Raw genomic sequence first — 22,714 nt, 5'->3', positions numbered from 1 at the left:
CCAGAAATACAACCCATTAATCAGGGCAGCAACGGGAGCTTCTGCTACTCGAATGTATTTATAGTAATAACATTTTCTAAGTACAATTTAAAAATGCAATTTTCAGCTCCTTAAATAATTATACGGCATGGCTTCTGACAGCCTATTGGTTATTCTCAAAGGATCATACTTTGGAACTCTTTCAACAGATTATATCATCTGCAATAAATTCACAGTTAACTCAAGCTCTTTCAATACTTTTGTTGTTCACATCTACGAAGTTAAAGGGAAAGAAGTATGCATGACAAGTGCAGAAGTTGCAGGTAAAAGTGCAGATTGTGGTCAGGCATGCGATGATGAGGAATGGGGAACATTGACCACATGCATTGCTTGGTCCCTTGACAAAAATCAATGTTTTAATGTTGATCAGCTCTGTGCGAGTAGCCCAACTGTTATATAAGTTATTCACCTTGTTCCGTCAAGAAGTTAATTCACTACATGGTAGGTAAGTAACTTTACCTTCTGTAATGACATCTTAATTATCTATACTAGAAGACAAATGGACACAGAGTATAGTTAATGATTCAAAATGGAGACAGCACCATACATCTCATCAACTCTTGTGAAGTTTTATATGATTTATCATGCAGTTGAACTCATAATGAAGTTGTCCTAAATGACTATTCTAAAGGACAAGGAACACCTGAGCACAAGTGAAAGACAAAAACAAACACCAAAACCACTAACAACTGGCCCTAGAAACAAGGAATCAAGGCAAAAGTTGATTTAGAATTTAAAAAAAAATCCTTTATGTAGTTCTATGTATAGGTATTCAGTTGTGAATTCATTTTCCCTTATGAATAAGATGTTTGATCTCTTTCCAGTATTGTTATTCAATACATCACTGAAAAATGGGATCATGTCTCTGTTTCCAAATGAGATGATGTATTATTCAGGTTATAAAATACCTGCAGAAAGTAAGATAATCCAAAAGGCCATATTGGTAACTATGGTAAAGATCAACTTATTTTATAGAAATGCATATAGTCTCTCAAAGAGAGGTTGCTGTGTTGGCAAGCTGAGATAGGAAAATTTATCACCAAGAATCATGTGGCCACTTACATTATCAAGGCCTACCTGATGTCAACCCCAAAATATAAATGAAGAACTTTGAAGCTGTTTTAATAAGTTCCTTGTCATGTCTTAATTCAAAGAACATAGTTGCCTTTTGTGGTTTAAATGAGTCTTGCAAACATTCTACTGCTATTCCCAGGAGCTGAAAGAGAAAATGGACGAGCTCCTGCCCCTGATCCCAGTGCTGGAACAGTACAAAACCGATGCAAAGCTCATCACACAGTTCAAAGAGGAAATTCGCAACCTGTCTTCGGTCCTCACTGGGATTCAGGAAGAAATTGGTGCCTATGACTATGAAGAACTGCATCAACGGGTTCTCAGCTTAGAAACCAGGCTTCGTGACTGCATGAAAAAGCTAAGTGAGTAGAGTTCTTTCATTGGCTTAAGTCATGAGCTTCAGTTTCCACGGAGACTGTATTCTTCTACAGAAAGAAGTTACAGTAAAGGACTTGGTTATAGAGAGTCAGGCCTGAATTACAGGGCCAAGTATCCCTTAGTCACTTGAGCATGGCTGAGAACTTTTAAGTTTCTGCCATGTCAATGCTCTGCGGATTCAGATACTAGTGCATTGGATGTAGGCAAGTGTGTTAGCTACGGAAATGGGTGGATGTTGCCTTTTTCTAAATATGATACAGCCAGCCTTGTTTGGATGGGGGAGAAAAAGCTTTCTTCCATTTTTTTTTTTTTGTTATGTTTTGGTTTTAGTGTGGGCGGGTTTTCTGTTTGTTTGCTTGGTTGTTTGATTGGTTGGTTGTTTTAGTTGTTTGTCTGTTTGTTTAGTAAATAAAATGATCAGGACTTAAACGCAAAGACAGTGCTCTCAAAAATAAATAAAATCTGTTCTGGAATAATTAAAAAGTAAGAGGCATAATATACTTGAAGTTGATTATTTTCAGCAAACAAGGCTTTGGTGGGAAAGTACAAAAATTTAAAATAAAACATGAATGGTTACCAAAAAACCATTTTGGACACTAATTAAAATTTAACTTGGATGATTAAAAATAAGCCAAATACAAAATGTTGCTTTAAATGTGTTACCACAACCACCAAAATACAGAACCAATCAAGTAAGGAATACCCACATCAGAGACTCCACTATAATCATTCTCAATTTTCCCATAGAAATCACAGAAGGTGAATTAAAAGGAAATAAAGTGAATAGAAAGGTTTCATGAATGTAAAGAAATTGTCAGCTCTTTTTTTAACTGAAAATATTTGTTTTCATGCTATATAATCTGATCCCAATTTTCTCTTTCCTAACTCCCCCTAATCCTCTTTAACTCCTGGTATCAAATCCAGGGTGTTGTGCTTCTTGAATTCAGTACTCTAAATGCATGTACTTCAGCAATCATATTTAATTAACTATCACATTAGACCAAACATATCAAACATAACATCATTATTCATCTTATTTAATATTTATTATTTCTTATTTAATAAGGTGTTTGCTTTACCTGAGATGTGCCTGTAAACACTGAATATGAAGCAATGCCTTAGTATCTGTGAGGAACTGACTCCAGAGCCCTCACAAATATCCACGTTTACAATTGTGAAATCCTTTTATATAGAATAATATATAGTTTATCAATTCATTCCCATATGCCTTCTATAATTTCTAGATTCTTTATAAACCCAGTACTGTCTGAATTTAATATAAATAGGGCTTAGGTAAAAATGGCAAGAAAATTAGTCTATACATGCTTTCTACAAATGAAATTGTTTTCAAAATAATTTTTATTCCTGCTCATTGAAGTTCAAGATGTAAAACTCATGAAAATAAAAAGCAGACTGTAGTTCTACTCTTTCACTAACTCTTTCCAATGTCAGAAGTCATTGTCTCCTTGTTACTTAGCATAGAGACCAATGTGACAGAAAAAATAATAATCTTTTTGTCTGAAAAAATATGATTCTGTCCTTCCTATCACTTAAGTCAATTAGCCACTTAGTGAGCATCTCTAAACAGAAATTATAAACAGAAAATCTAAACAATACAAGAAGGTTGGTTTAGATGATAGATGACTGATGATATATAGATGATAGATATTATAGAAAGATAAATGATAAAGAAATAGGTAGATATATAGATAATAGATTGATGCAGATAGATAGATATTAGGTAGATAGATGTAAATAGATAATAGACAGATGATACATAGATATACAGATAGATAAATGCCAGATAGATAGATAGATAGATAGATAGATAGATAGATAGATAGATACAGAGAAATAAAGACAAAGATAGATGGTAGGAGCATATGCATAGGTGGATAATGGATAGGTGGATAAATAGATATCATATATATGCATGGACACAGAGAGAAACAGAACATATAGAAGATAATTCTAAATATCATTTGCTACTTAAGGACTATATTTTAATATTGCACAAGAATAATTTATTGCCAATGTTTTTCGTGATGCATACTTATTGAAAATAATGCATGATTTTGGCCATGTGATTATTTTTCTTTTTCTTTAAACCTATTTATTTATTTGGTTGGAATTTTTTATATAGTCTTGCTAGGTACCCGAGTCTGGTTTTAAGTTTCCAGGTCGTTCAGGTTAGTCATAAGTTTGTAATGATCTTCCTGTCTCATTCAAAGTGCTGAGACTACAAGTGTATAAATACACACACACCAAACAAAACAAATAAGCAAAAATATCAAACCACAGGATCTTAGAAGGGAAGAAAAACAATAATTAATTAACAATGGGTCCATTAACACAAAGGATAGAGGAGGAATATCATGAGTTCAACATACCAATGAATTTAAAATCAGCTTACTATAATGCTCAGACACAGAGAGGGGAGGGGGAACCGACAGTGTAATATAACAAGCAAGAAGATTCACTTCATCAATAGCATCTTTCCTCTTCACAGAAGCCACTCAACATACAGCTGATTAGCAGAGGGTAGAAATGAACTAGGCATTCAGAATAGAATTGCAACAATTGTGAATACATTTCCCTCAATTTTCTACCCCCAGAGGAGTTAATTTGAAGTTAAATGTCACAGGGTACATCACATAAATCTGAAGACTGAAAATTAAACCAGCCTCCCTGCATTCAAGGACCCTCCCAACCAATAAACAAGGCCCACAGGGACTCACAAGTCGTACAGGCTACTAAGGCCCTATTCAGTTTATTTCGTCTAAAGAATTAAAGGTTTGGAGAGAGTAGAAATGAGACAAATGCTTCCACTGCACTGCACCCTGGTGGTCTGAATGTACAATGATGCTTTTTCCAAAGTATTTTGTGCTCTCCTCTGAGGGACTGAATAGAATAAAGTCCCCCATGCTTAATCAAATCATATCAGATTTCTCAACAAGCAGAATATAATTGTATGCATGCGAGAATCTGCCCGAGGAATCATGGTTAAAACTCTTACACACCTCCTGAGATCACCAACAGATATTTAATGGAGATTATAACCAGGCTTTTCAACTTGCAGGCCCCCACCCCACCCCATTCCCTTGTGAGGTTTTGATTTTAGGGCAATCATTTGGAGCCCTCTGGTGCCCTCTAGTGAAAGAAGGGATACAGCCTTTTACTAAAGGAGCCATTTAAGGTCAAGGTGTTGAGACCCTGACTACGCTATATATGGAGAATTTATTTCTTACAATGGAAAACAAATTTTCTAAGTGCCAGGAGTCATGTTTATATACTCAACAGATATTTTTTACTCCATGATATGTGCTAGCACTTTATAAGAAACTCTCTGTAGTAAGCAAGCTCATTTTTAAGGAAGCATATGAGTAGGTGGTTGCAGCAAGACAGGGCACTTACTGCTTTGACAAGTAGTTTGCCAGCTGTCTTATGATTTGTTTTAATCCCTGAAAGAACTCCAGGTTAGATTTAGTATTAGTGATTTAATTAAAACAAGGACAAATTCATAAACTCCTATAGACTATAAGGCTTGTAACAAGTCCAAGTCTGTCTTAGTTGAAAATCAGATATTGTTCCCACACATGACGTCTTTTATTATAGTGGTACTCAGTCTTGGATATATACATAACACATCTCTAACATTTTGGAGAAAACCAGTTTCTGCAAAGGTTTGAAGAGAGGATTTTATTATTAAAATAATTTATTTTCAGCTCATATAACAATATGGTGTGTGGTGAATGTGTGTGTCTATCACAAGTCAGAGAGCATTTGAGGAAAGGCAGATTATAAAAGCAATATACTGGTTCTCACCTGTTTTTATATTGTGTTGCTATTGACTTATTTTCTTTCCACAATGGCAATTTTAGTATTTCACTGTAACATACCCAATAGTTTGTTATATATAACATTTAAAAGGAAAGACACCAAAAAGAGACTGTACAAATTAAAGAAAAGTTAAACTCTGGCTCACTGGGGTAGAAATGTGAGATTTTAATAAGAAACCTAATATAGAAAAATTTGAGAATATGTCTCTAGATTAAGTTGAAATAAGTCATTTGAAATCATTTGCCAGTGTGCCAGAGCCTGACAAATACAGAGGCAGAAGCTGGCAGGCAGCCATTAAATTGAGCTCAGGGATCCCAGATGGAGGAATTGGAGGAGGGACTGAAGTTGCTAAGGGGTTTTCAGCCCCATGGAGGGAGCAACAGTATCAACAGACCAGATGCCAAGAGCTCTCGGGAGTGGACCACAAACCAAAGAATACACATGGAATGACCCATGGCACTGGCTACATATGTGGTAGAGGAAGGCCTTGTTGTGGGAGTGGGAGGAGAGGCCTTTGGGCCAGAGGGTGTTTGATGCCCCAGTGTAGGAGAATAGCAGGATGGGGAACAGGAGTGGATGGGTGGTCAGCACCCTCTTAGAAGCAGGGGTAAGTGGCTGGGATGAGGGGTTTCTGAAGGGGAGATCTAGAAAGGGGAAAACATTTGAAATGTAAATAAAGTAAATATCTAATCCAAACAAAAGAAAGAAAGAAAGAAAGAAACAAACAAAGAGAAAAAGAAAGAAATCATTTGCTAGAATCCACCATACACCTCTACAAATATCCCCACTCCATGCACTTGAGATTGATTCTTGCAGAACTTTTGAAAGAAATAATTTCAGCCAAGGTTTTTAGTAATCAATAAACTTTACTTTAAATCAATTATCATTAATATCTCTTATATTTATATGCTCTTAACTTGTGACTATATTTAAATTACAGAACCTATATTCCCAGAAGAATGTCCTAATTTCTACATTATCCTGGATTTTGTTACACTACTCAGTTTTAGGGTTAAATAAATTTTTACTTTAAGTATATTTCTCACTGAATTTATACTTAAAAGGTAAATGGAAGAGTTGCAGTACTTTTTTAAACAACTAAGAAGGCAAAAGTGTGTTTTCTGAGAAAAGATGAGTTATTATACACACATTTACTTGTTCTTCTCCCCAGCGGAAGCTCTTTGTAGCTACCCCAATCCTTAGCAGCATAATCAGCAAGTCTAGACATAAAGATAAAATTTAAATGATATAAGTAGACTTTACAGGGCTCCCAAAGTATGCCTGAAATAAACTTCCTATAAGAATTTTAGCAAGCTGTAAAATTAAATCATGGCTATTTCTTACGACTTGAGTTCCCCATAGCCTTTAAGAAGAAAGAAATAATTTTCAGTCCATAGAAATAGTCCCTGTTCTATCCAAGTTATATGTGTGGGTTTGGCCTAATGATCCAAAGCTAGAAGCTCTTAGACTAAACTGTAGTAAAACACATTCATCTGCTAAAGATATAAGGAAAGAGAACATGTATGTTTTATGTCAATGATCCAAACAACATCTCAGGTTGCATCCTAGTTCATACCTTTTCCTCACCTAATGATAGGTAATAACTGACAATAGAAAATGAATACATAAATTTCATCAGAGAAATAAAAAGGTCACTTTCTTTAATAACCTATTCCATATATTTTCTGCATATATGGAATATTATCCATGCTGACATTTCTATAGACAGAGGAGAATAGCAGGGAAAATCAATGAAGCAAGGCTCCACCTCATTCCGTCACCATGCACCTTTATGAGAACATTTGTCTTCAGGCATTTTGAGGAAAATCTTTTTCCTGACTAGCTTCCCTTCTCCTCTGGAAAGTGGAAGTAAAGACAATGATTCATTTGAACAAAAGCTAGCTTGGGGAAGTCATGAAAGAAAAATTAGTTGTTGTTTTGTTTCATTTTTTTCAATGTCTCTGTTTCTTTAGACTATGAAGATGCCTATATTTTATTGACACCAAAGCCCATAAAATTATAACTGGGAAAGCAGCCAGTTTCATAAATTCCTACAGATTTAATTCTACTGACTTTATTTGACAAGATAAATTTCAGCCTCAGAAATCAATGACCAATTTAAAAGGAAGTTTCTCTTGGGAAGTAATCTACACTGAGAGATCTGCCAGTGTTGTTTGCTTCCTGGGACACCCACCTGACAGTAACAGGTGGTGTGTCCACAAGGGTACAGTGGGGACTTGTCTGTCTGTCTGTACACCTATCTATCCATCTATCTCTCTTGGTTGGATGGGCCATGACCACAGATACCACTTTGTCCTCATTAGCATATAAAAGCTTCTTGACCTTGAACCAATTCAAGGTCCACTAAGCAGAAAAAAAAAAAAAACATGTCAGACTTTAGACAGTCCTCTCTAGAAAGTAAGTGCATTATCTGCATTATACAATAATTCTAGCATGTGACCTCTATGAGAAACCAGACTCAATACTGGCTACCTTAGCATACCTAAGTACACAGGAAGAATCTTTGTTTCTGTGTCTGATTTTAATTTATACACATTAAAGGGTAAACGGAGGCATGGTTACTTACAGATACTAAGTAAATTCAATTACTATCTGCTTGTGGATTTTGCTTATTTCATTTTGATCTTTTACAACTTTGTTGCCTCTCTAACACATGGCTCCTAGGTATATACTTGACTTTAGAAAATGAGAGCAGTGACACAATTTCCATGTGCCCATGCTTCCCTGTCCCCATCCCTTCTTATTTTTCCTAAAAAAAAGACATGCCTGTTGCTGCCATTTAATTTATCGTGTTTCTCAAGTCAACTCCCGTTCAAATTATGATTTGTCACTTTCTACATGTCTCACGATCACGAATGACTTCTTTGTACTAAATACCATAGCTATTTTTTGAAAATGTCTTGTTAGCCATAAAGATGGGATGCTTCACAGGTCAGTACACAGTCTTGTGAGGAACCGTTTTACTTGGTTCTGTGATGCCTTGTTAAAGAAACAGATTCTTCTTCCTCTTGGGATAATTTAGACCAAAAGTGAACCCAAATTTAAATTCTTTACTTCTTTCCATTTGTCTTCCATCTGTTCCTAACAAGGGTCTTTGTACTATATAGCACAGAAAGTATGGTATAAGAAAATAATGAGAAATCTCCTGTTTTAATTTATTTTTAACAGAGTTTATAGGGAAATCTTTACTGGGCCAAAAAAGCACTCAAAACTGCAAATAGGTGTTACCAAGCCATATACACATATTACTCTCAATAATTATAGTTGACATTTCTTTTCTAGGTTACCCTAAACTTGCTGACTGCTTACACACACACACACACACACACACACACACACACACACACACACATACCTGGGCCAGGGGCATGGGTGTATATATATACTTAAAGATGTCAAACCATGTTATTAACTCAGTTGCAAGATTATGCAAAGCTCAAGTTCTTAAGGTAAGAGGTATTTTCAGAAAGCTACTCTCAAAACTAAGAGTGAATAGTACTATACAGATTACATATTATTGGAAGCTTCTTCCCGAGAATCTCTGCTGGGTCTCTTAGATGCTTATTGGTAGAGTTCTGTTGATGCTGTCTTTCTTGGTATATGTCACTCCTGAAGCTCATGTGTCCTCAAACCTTCCCTACCATCACAGTACTTACAAATGTCCAAAGTGCTTCTCACAGGGCCATCTGTACACACTTTCTCACCAGATACTAGGTCAACTCATGAACAGTTTAAAAATACCTTTTCTGGAGTCTTGACATAATTTTCCTCTTCTTCTTCTCTGTCTCTGTATCTGAATAAATGGCACTAAACTCTGCCCAATAGAGCAAGCCATACATTTGCATATCACACTAGAACATTCTTAAGTTATCTGAGCTTTCTATCTTTACATCTGAAACAAAATTGGTTTCTATCAACTTTACCCTTAATAGCAGACCCTAAGTATACAAAGTTTCCCCTACCTCTATCACTGCTCTATATGCCTCCCCCAAATAATGCAATAACCGGTAGAAGCATTCCTCCCTACTCTTCTCTCCCTCTACAGTTTACTGTTCATAAGTAGATAGAATTTTCTTTTAAAATTATAGTTTGAAGATCTTGTGATTCCCTAATGTTCCATTTCAAAACTCTTCTGTGATTTTAGATTGTATCTATAAACATTCACATTGGTTTTACAACTTTAATGATATGGACTCTTCTTTGATCAATTTTAGATCCCTATCAGGAACACATACAATAGTTAATATGTCTAACGTATCTGTCTGTATACTGAATGCTAGTCTAAATGTTTATGTGTTATGTGTTCCTTATTTAATCCTTTTAACTGCACTGTGAAAGCTATTTGATTACCTCTGCTATCCAAGAGACAGTAGGAGGGTAGGAAATTGTTCAAGGTCTATAAAGAGCAAGGAGCCAAACTCAGGTAGTTCTCTTAACCTACAATCCCTTACACAGCATTTTAAAATACTGCCTTTTCCAGCTGACCTTCTAATATGCTAATTAAGCTAAAACTGTAAGTAAACATTCCTTCGATTCGTCAGCCAATGGATTATTCCTTGTCTTACATTACAAATTGTATATCATGCTGGAAGTCTAGAAGTTAGAAGTCTTCCCTACCTTGGTGGATTTTACAATTTTGAATGCATGCACTTATTTCAGATTAAGAGCCTTAAAAACACATGAAAATTCAGCTATACTTTACTTCAAGTGTGCCTCATAGGTTAACACTAGAAAATTAGTTTACTGAACGAGAAACCTGTCTCCAGATGACAAATGATGACAGACTGAGGGCAAGCAAGGGAAGACAGAGTCAAGCATTGCCCATTGTGAGTCATGGAAAGATGGGAAACAGTGAGTGGATGCTGAACATGCAGGATGATGATAAAGACACAGTAATACACACAGGAACCAGAAGGCAAAGGAGAAGTTATATGAGTGTGCACGGATTCTCCTTGGTCAAAGAACTGATTTGAAATATCTGTTTGAAGCCTTGTTCACAAATATTCATTTACACATGTGATTTGAATATGACCAAAATGTCTAAGAAAGCTTATAGTGATAAAAATATTCAAAATTAATTTGGTTTCCTTATTTAACAGTGAATGAATTTTCTCAGACAATTTATTAAACTGATAAGAACAGATTCGACACTTGTGCTTAGCTAAAGGCCAAGAAGTGAGCAAACAGACAATGGGATTCCCAAATAAAGACATGTGCAGTAGTACAGTGAGAATGCATGAGAAATATAATTATATATATTAAAAAACATGTGCAGGAACACATTGTGATAACTCATTAGAAGTATAACTCTATTCAAGTTATGATCATTACGATTTTCAAATTTTAATAAAAATATAATTGTGTCATTTCTCCTTTTCCCTTTTCTCCTCGCAAACCCTCTCAAGTCCCATTCCTCCTACCTCTCTTATGTTACCCCTGTTTACTTCCTTTCAAATCCATAGTCTCTTTTCTTTTTTTTTTGGAGATACATGTGTGTATGTGTGTGTGTGTATTCATATATTTATAAATATATTAATACAACCAGCTAAGTCTATTTAGCATTGCTTGTTGTAGGTGATTTCAGGACAAACCATTTGATGTTGCATATCTAATTAAGACACTCATTCTGGGAAGACTAGTTATGCCTCTCTCAGAAGCCATTAGCTGCCTGTATTCATTTCTTGGAGCCCATAAGATTGCTCTTTCCATGTCTATTGGTGTTTTCATTGCTTGGGTCTCGCTTAGGCAGCCACGTGGATGACATTAACATGGACATAGCTTTCTTATTCTTTCTAAGAAACAAAATCTCACAGCCAACTTCCTGGTCCTCTCACTCTTACATTCTTTCCATACCTATCTCATGATATTCCCTGAGTACTAGGTGCAGGGATTTTGCTATAAATGTTTTCCCTGGGAGTGGGCACTCCACAACCAGTGGTTCTCTAGGTTTTAATCAGTTTTAGTTTTCTTTTTTCTTTTAGTCTGTAAATGAATTTTATTTGTACTCCTTACAAATGTACATTTTTGTAAATTATGTCAAGTTCAGTATCTATCAAAAATTAAATTTATTCTAAGACATTCAAGTTGTTTGAAGGTTCTATATGAAAATGTTTAGCTATCAATTTAAAAATTATAGTAGTCCTATGAAATTCATTTCTTCCTCAAAGGCTAGGACATAACGAAGAGAGTGCAGGAGCTGTAGCTCATGACTTGTATTGCTTTTTTGTTTTTTAATAGTATTTTTATTTAACTTATTCTTTAATCTCATTTTACAATTCAGTCCTTATCCCCCTCCTGGTTTATCCTCCAACTGTTCCATATCTCACACTCACTGTTTCCTAGAGGATTCCCCCCGCCCCAACCCCACTAGACCTCCCTGGGGCTCCAGGTCTCCCAAGGGTTAGGTGTATCTTCTCTAAGTCTCTAAGTACAGCAGAGCCCTAGCAGTCCTCTGCTGTACATGAGTTGGGGGTCTCATATCAGTTGGTGTATGCTGCCTGGTTGGTGGCTCAGTGTCTGAGAGATCCTGGGGTCCAGATTAGTTGAGACTGCTGGTCTTCCTATAGGGTCTCCCTCCTCCTCAGCTTCTTCCAGCTTTTCCCTAATTCAACCCCAGGGGTCACCAGCTTTTGTCCATTGATTGGGTGTAAATATCTGCATGTGACTCTCTCAGCTGCCTGTTTAGCTTTTCTGAGGGTAGTCATAGATATGCCTCTGTTTGTAAGCACATCATCGCATCAGTAATAATGTCAGGTCTTGGGGCCTCCCCCTGAGCTGGATCCCTGTCAATGGACCTCCTTTCCTTCAGGCTCTTTTCCATTATTTTTTTGCTGCAATTCTTTCAGACAGGAAAAATTCTGGGTCAGAGTTTTTGACTGTGGGATTGCAACACCATCCCTCCACTGATGCCCTGTCTTTCTACTGCAGGTAGGCACTATAAATTCCCTCTCTCTACTGTAGAGGATTTCATCTAAGGTCCCTCCCTTTGAGTCCTGAAAGTCTCTCACCTCTCAGGTCTCTGGTATGGTTCTAGATCACTCCATTCCCAACCCCCTCCTATCTCCCCAGGTTGCCTGTTTAGATTCTTTCTGCTGGCCCTCAGGGCTTCAGTCCTGCCCCTCCCAACACCCCCCTTTCTCCCAGCCAATCAGTGATCATGTTCCCCTCTTCCCTTCCCTGTTGCTTTCCCACCCAGGTCAGTTTTCTGTAATGGTCTCTTTATGCTCCTAATAGATAATAGGGCTTCCTTGATGAGGGGTGAAAACTACATTTAACCTGTGAATAAATGGAGAAGTCTTTTAAAAGCAGTTAGTAATTAAGCTAGTCTCATAAAGCAAGAGTGGTAAGTTCTTCAGTAAAATCTATAGCCTTACTTGCCCCAGGAATTGGCTAGATTTCTGGTATCAAGCATGCTTTCCCTCCTACTGAGTAGGCCTTGCATTGAGTTAGAGACCTGCTGGTTACCACCAAGATATGCACATTTGGGAATGTTACTATGCCAATTACTGTTGTTATTTGTGTATATCATCTAGATAGGACAGTCTATTGCTCCTTTCCATTGGGAATTTGCATAGCATTTCTGATGCTATGAAAACTGGTCCTTAGGGAAGAAGCTTTCGGGTCATGCTCAGCTCAAATATTTCTAATCCAAACGGTATAATATCTCCAGCAATAGAAACCTACCATCGACCTGGAAGAGGAAACTAAAGAAAACAATGGTACCCTGTACTGTTTTGGGAAGTTCTTGGATTCCCATACTTGATGCTGGGTCTTTGTTAGATATGGCAGAACTTTATTTAAGCTGTGTGTATATGGATGCACATACATTTATGTGCATTATATATAAATCTAGTTAACATAAAATTATATCATTCTTTAAGACTTTTGAAACAATCTTAGTCTATTTATGCCCCTCCCTCTCTTTCAGGATATTCTCCATCTCCATCTCTGCCCCTCCCCCTCCGTTTGTATGTTCTCCTGTTCTCCATCCCCATTTTTCATCTCTTGAAAAAAAATGATTAAATTGTTGTTATCAAAAATATATGGATAAAAGTTCCAAGTCACAGTATTCTTTTTTTTTTCATGATACTTTCTACCCTGCACATGTTTCTATTGTCAAGGCATTTATTTAACTGTTCTGATATGTGAATCATGGTACTGAGTAAGGGGGACATAAAGATGTACAAACTTTCACTGTTCCTCTATCCTGTAAGAGCCATTGAGACAAAGTGCTTAAAACAGGAATCTGAGGAGGGAATCAAAGATGAGCAGGAACTGAAATTCCCGAAAGGTATGTTTATGTTTTCAGTTTGAACTTCAACCTGTAGAGTTTAGTGGCTTTTGGGAATGGAGGATGGTAGATCTGGCAATGCCAGAGTGCAGTCATCTATCACAGTCATTTTGAATGAGAAAAGATATCAACTGACTTGGGACTCAGGCTGAGGACCAGTATAGCCATAGTCTCAGCATTTTGACTCCATGGAGCACAAGTCACGGTATTTTTATTCTTTGAAATTTATCGATGTAAAGTCAGAGAACTTGCTAAGTCAACTCTGAAATGGAGCTGGAAGTTTAAAACATGCAATTTTAGTCTAAGCCTTGCAGGACCCAAAATACTACAATGCGAGCTATTCACGAGTTTATTTCTTCAATCTGTGACCCTTTCTCTTTCTATCCATTTCCTAGCCGTGCGTGGCCCATAAAACCTGGAAATGATCTTTCAACAGGCAATATATAAATGCATTTTTTTTTCACTTTTTAAATTTAGTGGCTATAAGGTTTTTGCACCTACATTAACATTTTAAGTCGCAATTTAAATATACACACATGGCAAAAATAGTATGCTTAAACATTTAAAGGGCTTAGAATGAAACCAACATTCTCTTTGAGCTTTTCTATCCAAAGTTTAACAAATTTAACAGTTTAATTTTAGGGCTTTAAATTGGTTAAATTAGCATTTTGAATAATATGTTTATTTTCTACTTTTAAAAATCAATCATAGACATTTGATGAGTTCCTGTTCTAGTAACTGAAAATTCAGATAACATCTGCTTGAACTTTCTGTTAATATATCTCGATCTTGAATGCTTTATGGCAACTCACAGATATTGATTAAAATCAAACTACTTATACTTTTAAGATTCAGGTATTTTCATCTTTATTTATTTGGAAAATTTTTAAATTTTTATTTTACTGATTCATTTATTTTTAAGTTGAAAAGCAAGTGTTTATTGCTGGCCAGTGGCTACACCGGGAAGTTGACCACATCATGTTACCCTTGGCCTCACAGCTCATTTTGTTTGTTGTTTGTTTGTTTGCTTAGTTGGCTGGTTGATTCTGTTTTGATTTTGTTTTTGGTTGTTTGTTTGAACTTTTGTTTCCTTGGTTTGTTTTTCTTCAATTACATCCAAATCATAGCATCCTCTCTCCTCCCAGTCTAAGCTTCACACAACCCATCCTCCCAACCCTTCTCCCACCTACCCAAGCACATCAAGTCACTGCAGAATCAGGCACATCCTCTTCCACTGAAGCCAGACAAGGCATCATGATTATGGGAACAGGATCTACAGGCAGGCAGCAGGGACAGCCCTGATTCAGTTCTCAGGGGAACCACATGAAGACAAAACTGCATATCTACTCCATATGTGCAGGGGCCTAGGCCTAGCAAATGTATGCTTTTTGGTCAGTTGGTGGTTCAATCTTTGGGAGCCTCCAAGGGTCCAAGTTAGTTGACTCTATTTGCCTTCCTGTGGAGTCCTTATCCTTTCCAGGTCCCTCAATCAATCCTTCTACCAATTCTTACATAGAATTCCCTGAGCTCTGTCCAATGTTTGCTGTGAGTTTCTGCATCTGTTTCCATCAGCTCCTGGGTGGAGCCTCTCAGATGGTAGTTATGCTAGGCTCCCGTCTGTAAGCATAAAAGAGTACCATTTATTAAAAGTATCAGGGATTCATTCTTTTCATTGGAATGCTTTCAAGTTGGGCCAGCCATTAGGTGGCTGTTCTCTCAGTGTCTGCTCCTACAAGAAGTCCCTGCACTTCTTGTAGGCAGGACAAATTTTGGGTAGAAAGTTTTGGTGTCCTTATTCCTCCACTGGGAGGGAGTCATTCCAGCCTACAGAAAGTGGCCATTTCAGGCTCCATATCCCCCACTGCTAGGAGTCTCAGCTAGATTTACCCTCATGGACTCCCTGGACCCTCCCCAATTCCAGGTCTCTGGCATGTTCTATAGATGCCAATACCTTGAAGCTGCTGATTTTTATTCTTTCTCCAGTCCCTCTCCCCCAAGCTCTTTTCTACCTGCTCCCTACCCACATCCTCCTCCCCATCCCCTCTCTCACCCAGTTCCCTCTCTTCATCTACCCCTCTTTTATTTCCCCTTCTAAGTGAGAGTCACGAGTCCTCCACTGGCCCTCTTGTTATTTAGCTTCTTTGGGTCTGTGGACTATAATGTATGTGTACTTTATGACTAATATCCACTTCTAAGTATGTACATATCAGGCACATCCTTTTGGGTCTGGGTAATCTTGTCTTTTCTATAATTAGAGAATATAGTTAGAGAACCAGTCAAGCAATTTTCAACATTAAATGTGAATGGTTCCAGTAGTACGATCACATTCTATTATTCTCCAGAAACTTTGTATAATTTCTTTCTAAATCTAGAACCATACTATCTGTGCCTTTAAATGGAATATATATCAGCAAGCCCAGATCTTTAATCCCAGCCTTGGGGAAAAAGAACCATTGGCATCTCTCAGTTCAAGGTCACATAGAGAATTCCAAGCCAGTCTGACCTACGTATTTACAGTATCAAACACTTAAAAATGAAGTGATTATCTTTACTGATCCAGATAGATATTTAATGTTTAAACCAGGTTAAACATACCCGTATCTGTAAAAATATTTTTCATTTCCATGATGGCTGCATTAATTTATATTTTCACAAAGTTTTTGAGAGACCTTCCTCTTATATCTGTTTATTTTGTGAGATTTCTCAGAGTCTCCTGCACATTTCTCATTAGAGAAGAAATTGTTAGTTTACAGGTCTTATCTCTGCCTCTGTTAAGTCACTATTTGTTCACTGCAATATAACCTTAAGAAAATTACACAGCAAATATGCTTCTAGAATATCTGCACATCAGAAAAGATCCTGTGTTGTCTTATTTTGTATTTTTCTTCTTCAATACAAAGGCATAGATGTTTTTTGCATTCCACTATCTAGGATGGTGCTAAAAAGCTTGATTCCAATCTAATTGTTACTTGTTTACATGAAAGCAGTTTAAATACGTTGGAAATCTTCAGTTTCACTTTGTTTTCAGCCATCCTATATGTCACAGTAGTTCTGTTATAGGCACTTCTCTACATAATGTAGATGATTTCTTCTGGTCATGGGTCTCTTCTTATTCTAAAAACCTTATTTAAACATTGGAATCAATATTTTCTGTTTCATCTACCCCCTTTTCAATCTTCAGTTTGTTTTGTAAAGTATAATCATAGTTTTCCTTTCCAAATGGATCTTTCACTGTCCAAATTCAGTTTCAAAGTGTCTAAGGTGGGAAGGGTCTCATCTCCTTTCTGGAATCTTTTTTTTATTAGAATTGTTTTTAATCACAATTTTAAAGACATCTGTCTTATCCTCTAAATTTACAATTTTGAGCAATAATCTACTTGGCCATTTTGAGTGTTTACATAGAGCTTGGGACTTTTTTCTACGAATAAAAGGCAGAAAGACCATGTCATTACACAGGAGGAGCCTGTGCTGAACCTCCAAATTATACAGTATGCACTTTAAACCTTTTAGGGTAACTAGCACACAGTTTTGCATAAGTGTTGACTTGTATTTAGAGACCGACATCCAGGGAAGAAAATAAGATCAATTAGCCTTAACATGCATTAAGTTTTGCACATGTGTTCAGCTTATTAGAACACACCAATGTTCTCTCTCCATACAGCTGTAGGTCCATCATTCACTTCTTCAAGGTCTTGCCCCTCCTTCTTTAATCATCACCGCTTCTGTACAAGCACATCTAAGTCCAAATGCCTCATGACTACTCTCCATCATCTCTGGCCTTGGGAAATTTATTGCAATTTCTCTAAAAGTAGTTCTTTGTATTCTTTTCCTTGTCTTTAGGACTTAAAAAATATTTTTATTGCTATATTTCTTCACTGTAATTTTACTGAAATCAGAAAATAGAGGCAATAAATGGAGATATCAGTCCATCGTTTCAATCAAGAATATGTTTCATCTTTCACATAAAAAAACTAAACATATATTTCTCTGCAGTTTAATTGAAATGGAGAATGTCTTTTCATTTCAATCTATGTATGCTGGGAATTTCTTTGGTCTGGTCATCTGTTTACTTATGAGTGTTTATGTATGTCATTGTCACTTTCATATACCATGTATTTATACCATCCATTCAACTAAGTCCACCCAAAATGCATTAACATATTTCTATTCCATATTGATTCTACTTTGCTCTTATGTTTCCATGTATTTATAGTAAATTGAACTGCCTTATTTCAAATAGGCTTAACTCGCAAGCTGTAGGTGACAGATGGATGGATGGATGGATGGATGGATGGATGGATGATAGACAGATAGATAATCGATAGGTAGTTAATGGATAATAGCATAGAGTCTAATGAGTCACTAGCCCACTCTTGATAAATTGGGTCTCAAGAATCTGTAAAGAAATTCAAAGAAATTTGTAAAGAATGAAAAGATGTCTCCAAATCTAATTGCTTTCAAAGAAAATAAAAAAATGATTTCAATTCAGGTATCATGAAATATTTGAGATCACAGAGTGTGTAGTTACTGTTTCAATAACAGAGAAAACCATGTTCCCATTCATCATCTTCCTAACTATTCAGCTTGGTATCCTGCCAATTACAAATCATCCTTATGAGGAACATATAGGGAGAAATATGAGCCAAAATAAGCTACAATTTAGATTGCTTTTGTTAATGATTTGCCTTGAACATTTCTTCTTCATCCAAATATACAGGATCCAGCAGCAATGACCTAGACACTTAACAATTTTTATACTAGATAGAGGAAGATAGAAAAAAGATAAATAAGATAGATAAATAAGACCAAGGGAAAATAGAAAGAAAAAAGTGTAAATGGACAGGAATATTATGTTTAGATCAAAGGTAAACATCTGTAGGCAAATTGTTTTTAAATATACATAAGATAAATGACATTTTTTTTATTTTAAACTTCAGATTTTATTCCCTTTCCAGCCCACCCTCCAACTGTTCCACATCCCATACATCCTTCCTGCTCCCCTGTCTCCACGAGGATGTCCCCACCATCCCTCCCAATCCACAAGAACTCTAAAGTCCCTGGGACCGCCAGTCTTTTGGTTAGGTGCATCTTCTCTGACTAAACACAGACCCAGCAGTCCTCTGCTGTTTACGTGTTGGGAGCCTCATATCAGCTGGTGTATGCTGCCTCATTGGTGGTCCAGTATCTGAGAGATCTCAGGAGTCCAGGTTAATTGAGACTGCTGGTCCTCCTACAGGGTCACCCTACTCCTCAGCTTCTTACAACATTACCCTAATTCAACCACAGGGGTCAGCAGCTTCTGCCCATTGTTTGGATGTAAATATCTGCCTCTGAATCTTTACAGCTGCTTGTTGGGTCTTTCAGATGGCAGGCATGATAGGTCCCTTTTTTTGTGAGTACTCATTTCCTCTGTAATAGTGTCAGGCCTTGGGGCCTCCCTTGAGCTGGATCCCACTTTGGGCCTGTTGCTGGACCTTCTTTTCCTCAGGCTCTCCTCCATTTCCATCCCTGCAGTTCTTTCAGACAGGAACAATTATGAGTGTGAGTTTTGACTGTGGGATGGTACCACCACCCCTCACTTGATGCCCTGTCTCCACAGAAGTTGCTTATCCTTTGGTTTTGGTTCTAGCATTTATGATCCTTAGCTATTTTAAGACCTATTCACAGTAAAACAGATTATATATATGTATAAAATATTATTATACGTATATAACATACACATACTTTCTTAATGAAAATAATGCTGATCATTTTATGTTGGATTCTGGAAACTTTCATTATGTGTTCTCTTGGAGTCTGTAGATATGAGATTTAAGGTTTTGCTCTTTGCATGTTCATGACTGCTCAGTCATGCACTTTTATCTGCATTGTGTGCACCCCATAACTCTATACCTTTCAGGGATTTTTCAACACTATGTTATGTTAGGATTTATTTCAATGGATGTGTTCATTAATCAAACTAAAAATAAGGCTTCAGAGTTCTGTCTAGCTTGTATATGTTCCATGACAATAAGAGAAGTGGAAAAATGTAGGTAACTGATAATCAATTGCACAGGACTCCTAACAGTGGGAGTGGCTGTGTATCTCCCCCTTGCCTGCTCCCATCGAATTGCCTGGATCAGCCTCAACATAAGGATTTTTGCTTTGTCTTACTGTATTTTGTTTTGTTGTGTTTGGTTGTTGTCTCTTGGAGGCCTGCCCTTTTCTCAATGGAAACGGGGTGGGAGGGCAATTCGGGGAATTGGGAGGTAGAAGGAACTTAGAGAAGTAGAGGGAGAGGAAACTGGTTTGTACCGTATGAGAGGAGAATATATTTTCAGTAAAAAAAAATGTTAATTTTTCTTATACTTTACACTTAGAGAATTGAAACAAGCCATGCCCACTTGAGGAATTAAATACATTAAAATCAACATGGCGTTCATTCACTCAGAATACGTGATATTGATTTCATGGATTTACTTTGTTTTAGATACCTCCCTTGTTTTCATCTGAGTTTGTGTATTACACTCTTGGCTGTGTTCAACCAACATGTTTATGCTCCTCTAATTCCAGCATGTGGCAAATTGATGAAAATCACAGGCCCCATTACAGTCAAGACATCTGGAACACGATTTGGTGCTTGGATGACGGATCCTTTAGCATCTGAAAAGAATAACAGAGTATGTTGCTTCGACAAATACTTTTACTTACAATTAAGTTTCATTTGTACTATTTTCCCCCAAGCTATTTCTTTTCTTCCTGATATAGGTTTTGATGTAAGCATATTATTTCTTGATATGTTCCAGCTAGAACTGCTGAAATATCTAAGGTGTGGAACAAACTTATTTTAGTGATATGTTCCTCTTAAAATAATTCAGTGTAGTCTACCCTGATTGTCACTGAATTTGTCTTGTTTTATGCTTGAAATGTAAATCACAAGCATGTTAAATTTCCTGAACATTCTACAGAAATATGATCTTAAGATAAGGAAAAAAGCACTGCGCAGTGAATCAGTTCATTATGTAAACAAATATATTGCTAGAGACAGTCCTTAAAGAAGCACACTTAAACTAGTGAGGGAGACTTTTTTTAAGTTGACAATACCAGTAATTATGGAATTAAATATGGTAGGATCTGATTATATTTATACATATTAATGAATTCATTATGAATTAAAATTCTTAATAGTTCTGTCCAAATTACAGTTGTTATTAAATTAATACAATGGTTTTACTAAGGCCTACAACATAATTAAATGAGTAACAGTTGAAGACTGTGGCAACTAGAAAGTAGGCATAAGTTGGGCATGTAAAATAAAATTAGACATTTTTTTGTAAGGTGCAGGATAAAGGTAATACCTTACAGTTGTCATTGATCATATGGCTACACCAGAAGATGTTCTTGGCACTTTGCGGTGGGTGTACTCAGCAATAGGCATGAACTAGGCAGAAAATAAAGAAAAAGAAAATTAGTTTGAAGGTAGTAAATTTGGCTATTTCTTTTCCATACAAATACAATTTTCTAAGAGATATATTTGTGCATGTTTGTATGTTCATGTACACATGGAGGTCAGAGGACTCTGTGTCAGTCATTCAGTTCCTGAAGATGCAACTCTTCTTGTCCTTCTTGGCAGCGAGCATCCTTATGTATTGGGCCATTTGCAGGTCCTCCTGAGAAATACCTTTACGAAGACCCATATGCTATGATATTTCAATAGCTTAGCAGTAAGAATATTTGACATCCAATACTCGAAACTTTGACAGTAACTGTCTATGTTTTGAAATTTTTGTAAATGTCCAGAAATTAATCATTCCATTTGTTTCTCTCTCTCTCTTTTCTTCTTTATTTTCAGGTCTGGTATATGGACAGCTATACTAACAATAAAATAGTTCGTGAATACAAGTCCATTGCAGACTTCGTCAGTGGAGCTGAATCAAGGACATACAACCTCCCTTTCAAGTGGGCAGGAACTAACCATGTTGTCTACAATGGATCCCTCTATTTTAACAAATATCAGAGTAATATCATCATCAAATACAGCTTTGATTTAGGGAGAGTGCTAGCCCAAAGAAGCCTGGAGTACGCTGGTTTTCACAATGTGTACCCCTATACGTGGGGTGGATTCTCTGACATTGACTTAATGGCTGATGAAATTGGGCTGTGGGCTGTATATGCAACAAACCAGAATGCAGGCAATATTGTCATCAGCCAGCTTAATCAAGATACCTTGGAGGTGATGAAAAGCTGGAGCACGGGCTATCCCAAGAGAAGTGCAGGGGAATCCTTCATGATTTGTGGGACTCTGTATGTCACCAATTCTCACTTAACAGGAGCCAAAGTGTATTATTCCTATTCCACAAAAACTTCCACATATGAGTACACGGACATCCCCTTCCATAACCAATATTTTCACATATCCATGCTTGACTACAATGCAAGAGATAGAGCTCTTTATGCCTGGAACAATGGCCACCAGGTCCTGTTCAATGTTACCCTGTTCCACATCATTAAGACTGAAGATGACACATAGACAAATGTCATTTCTTTTCATCTATTTACCCTGCCATTTATGGTAAACTCTATAGGACCCTGTCTGTGTTTATCTTTTTTTTCCTCTTTGATTGGCTTGTCATTATTTCTCCAAAGTAAAGGATTTTATTGTATATTTGGACTTTTAAAAAGTGTTTGCCTAAGTTAGCGTGTTGGAAATACATCTTAAATCCCAAATTTACAGGGCCTATCATGCCCGCGCAAAGCACTAAAAAGAGTTTAAGTGGCCAGAGTCATAGTTTTGCAAAAGATTAATAATCTGCCTTGTCCTAGAATCAGATTAATGGTGGCTTAATTGCATGAATGTCTTCTCTTTTTAACTGTCATTATTTTTACTGTCTCCTGCTCTACATCAAGAAATATTTTCATAGAAATTAAGGTAAAATAGGAGCACTTCCCCCCCCCCCATTTATTTCTACAAGAAGATTTAAAGATTTTATTTATATGGGAAACACTATCAATCATGTTACTCTTACCACATTCTCTGATGCGGTGCTGTGCAGTCATTTCTAAATCTCTTGCTCACATTTTCCTGGCAATACATAT

At 36.7% G+C, this 22,714-nt stretch overlaps 1 protein-coding gene across 3 annotated transcripts in view; it reads left to right on the top strand.

Annotated features, from left to right (window-relative positions):
- Olfm3 (olfactomedin 3) overlaps positions 1–22,148 on the top strand; it is a 45,075-nt gene extending 22,927 nt beyond the window's left edge. For all 3 annotated transcript variants that reach the window (XM_052178517.1, XM_052178516.1, XM_052178515.1), the window contains 3 exons: positions 1,253–1,472; positions 20,192–20,298; positions 21,471–22,148. In XM_052178517.1, coding sequence (XP_052034477.1) covers positions 1,253–1,472; positions 20,192–20,298; positions 21,471–22,148 — 1,005 coding nt within the window. The remainder of the gene's footprint in view (positions 1–1,252; positions 1,473–20,191; positions 20,299–21,470) is intronic.
- The last annotated feature ends 566 nt before the right edge of the window (positions 22,149–22,714 follow it).

The sequence above is a fragment of the Apodemus sylvaticus genome, chromosome 4 (assembly GCF_947179515.1).
Source record: "Apodemus sylvaticus chromosome 4, mApoSyl1.1, whole genome shotgun sequence".
Taxonomy (NCBI): Eukaryota; Metazoa; Chordata; class Mammalia; order Rodentia; family Muridae; genus Apodemus; species Apodemus sylvaticus.
The sequence above is the reverse complement of the archived record's forward strand: the minus strand, read 5'-3'. Positions and strand labels throughout refer to the sequence as shown.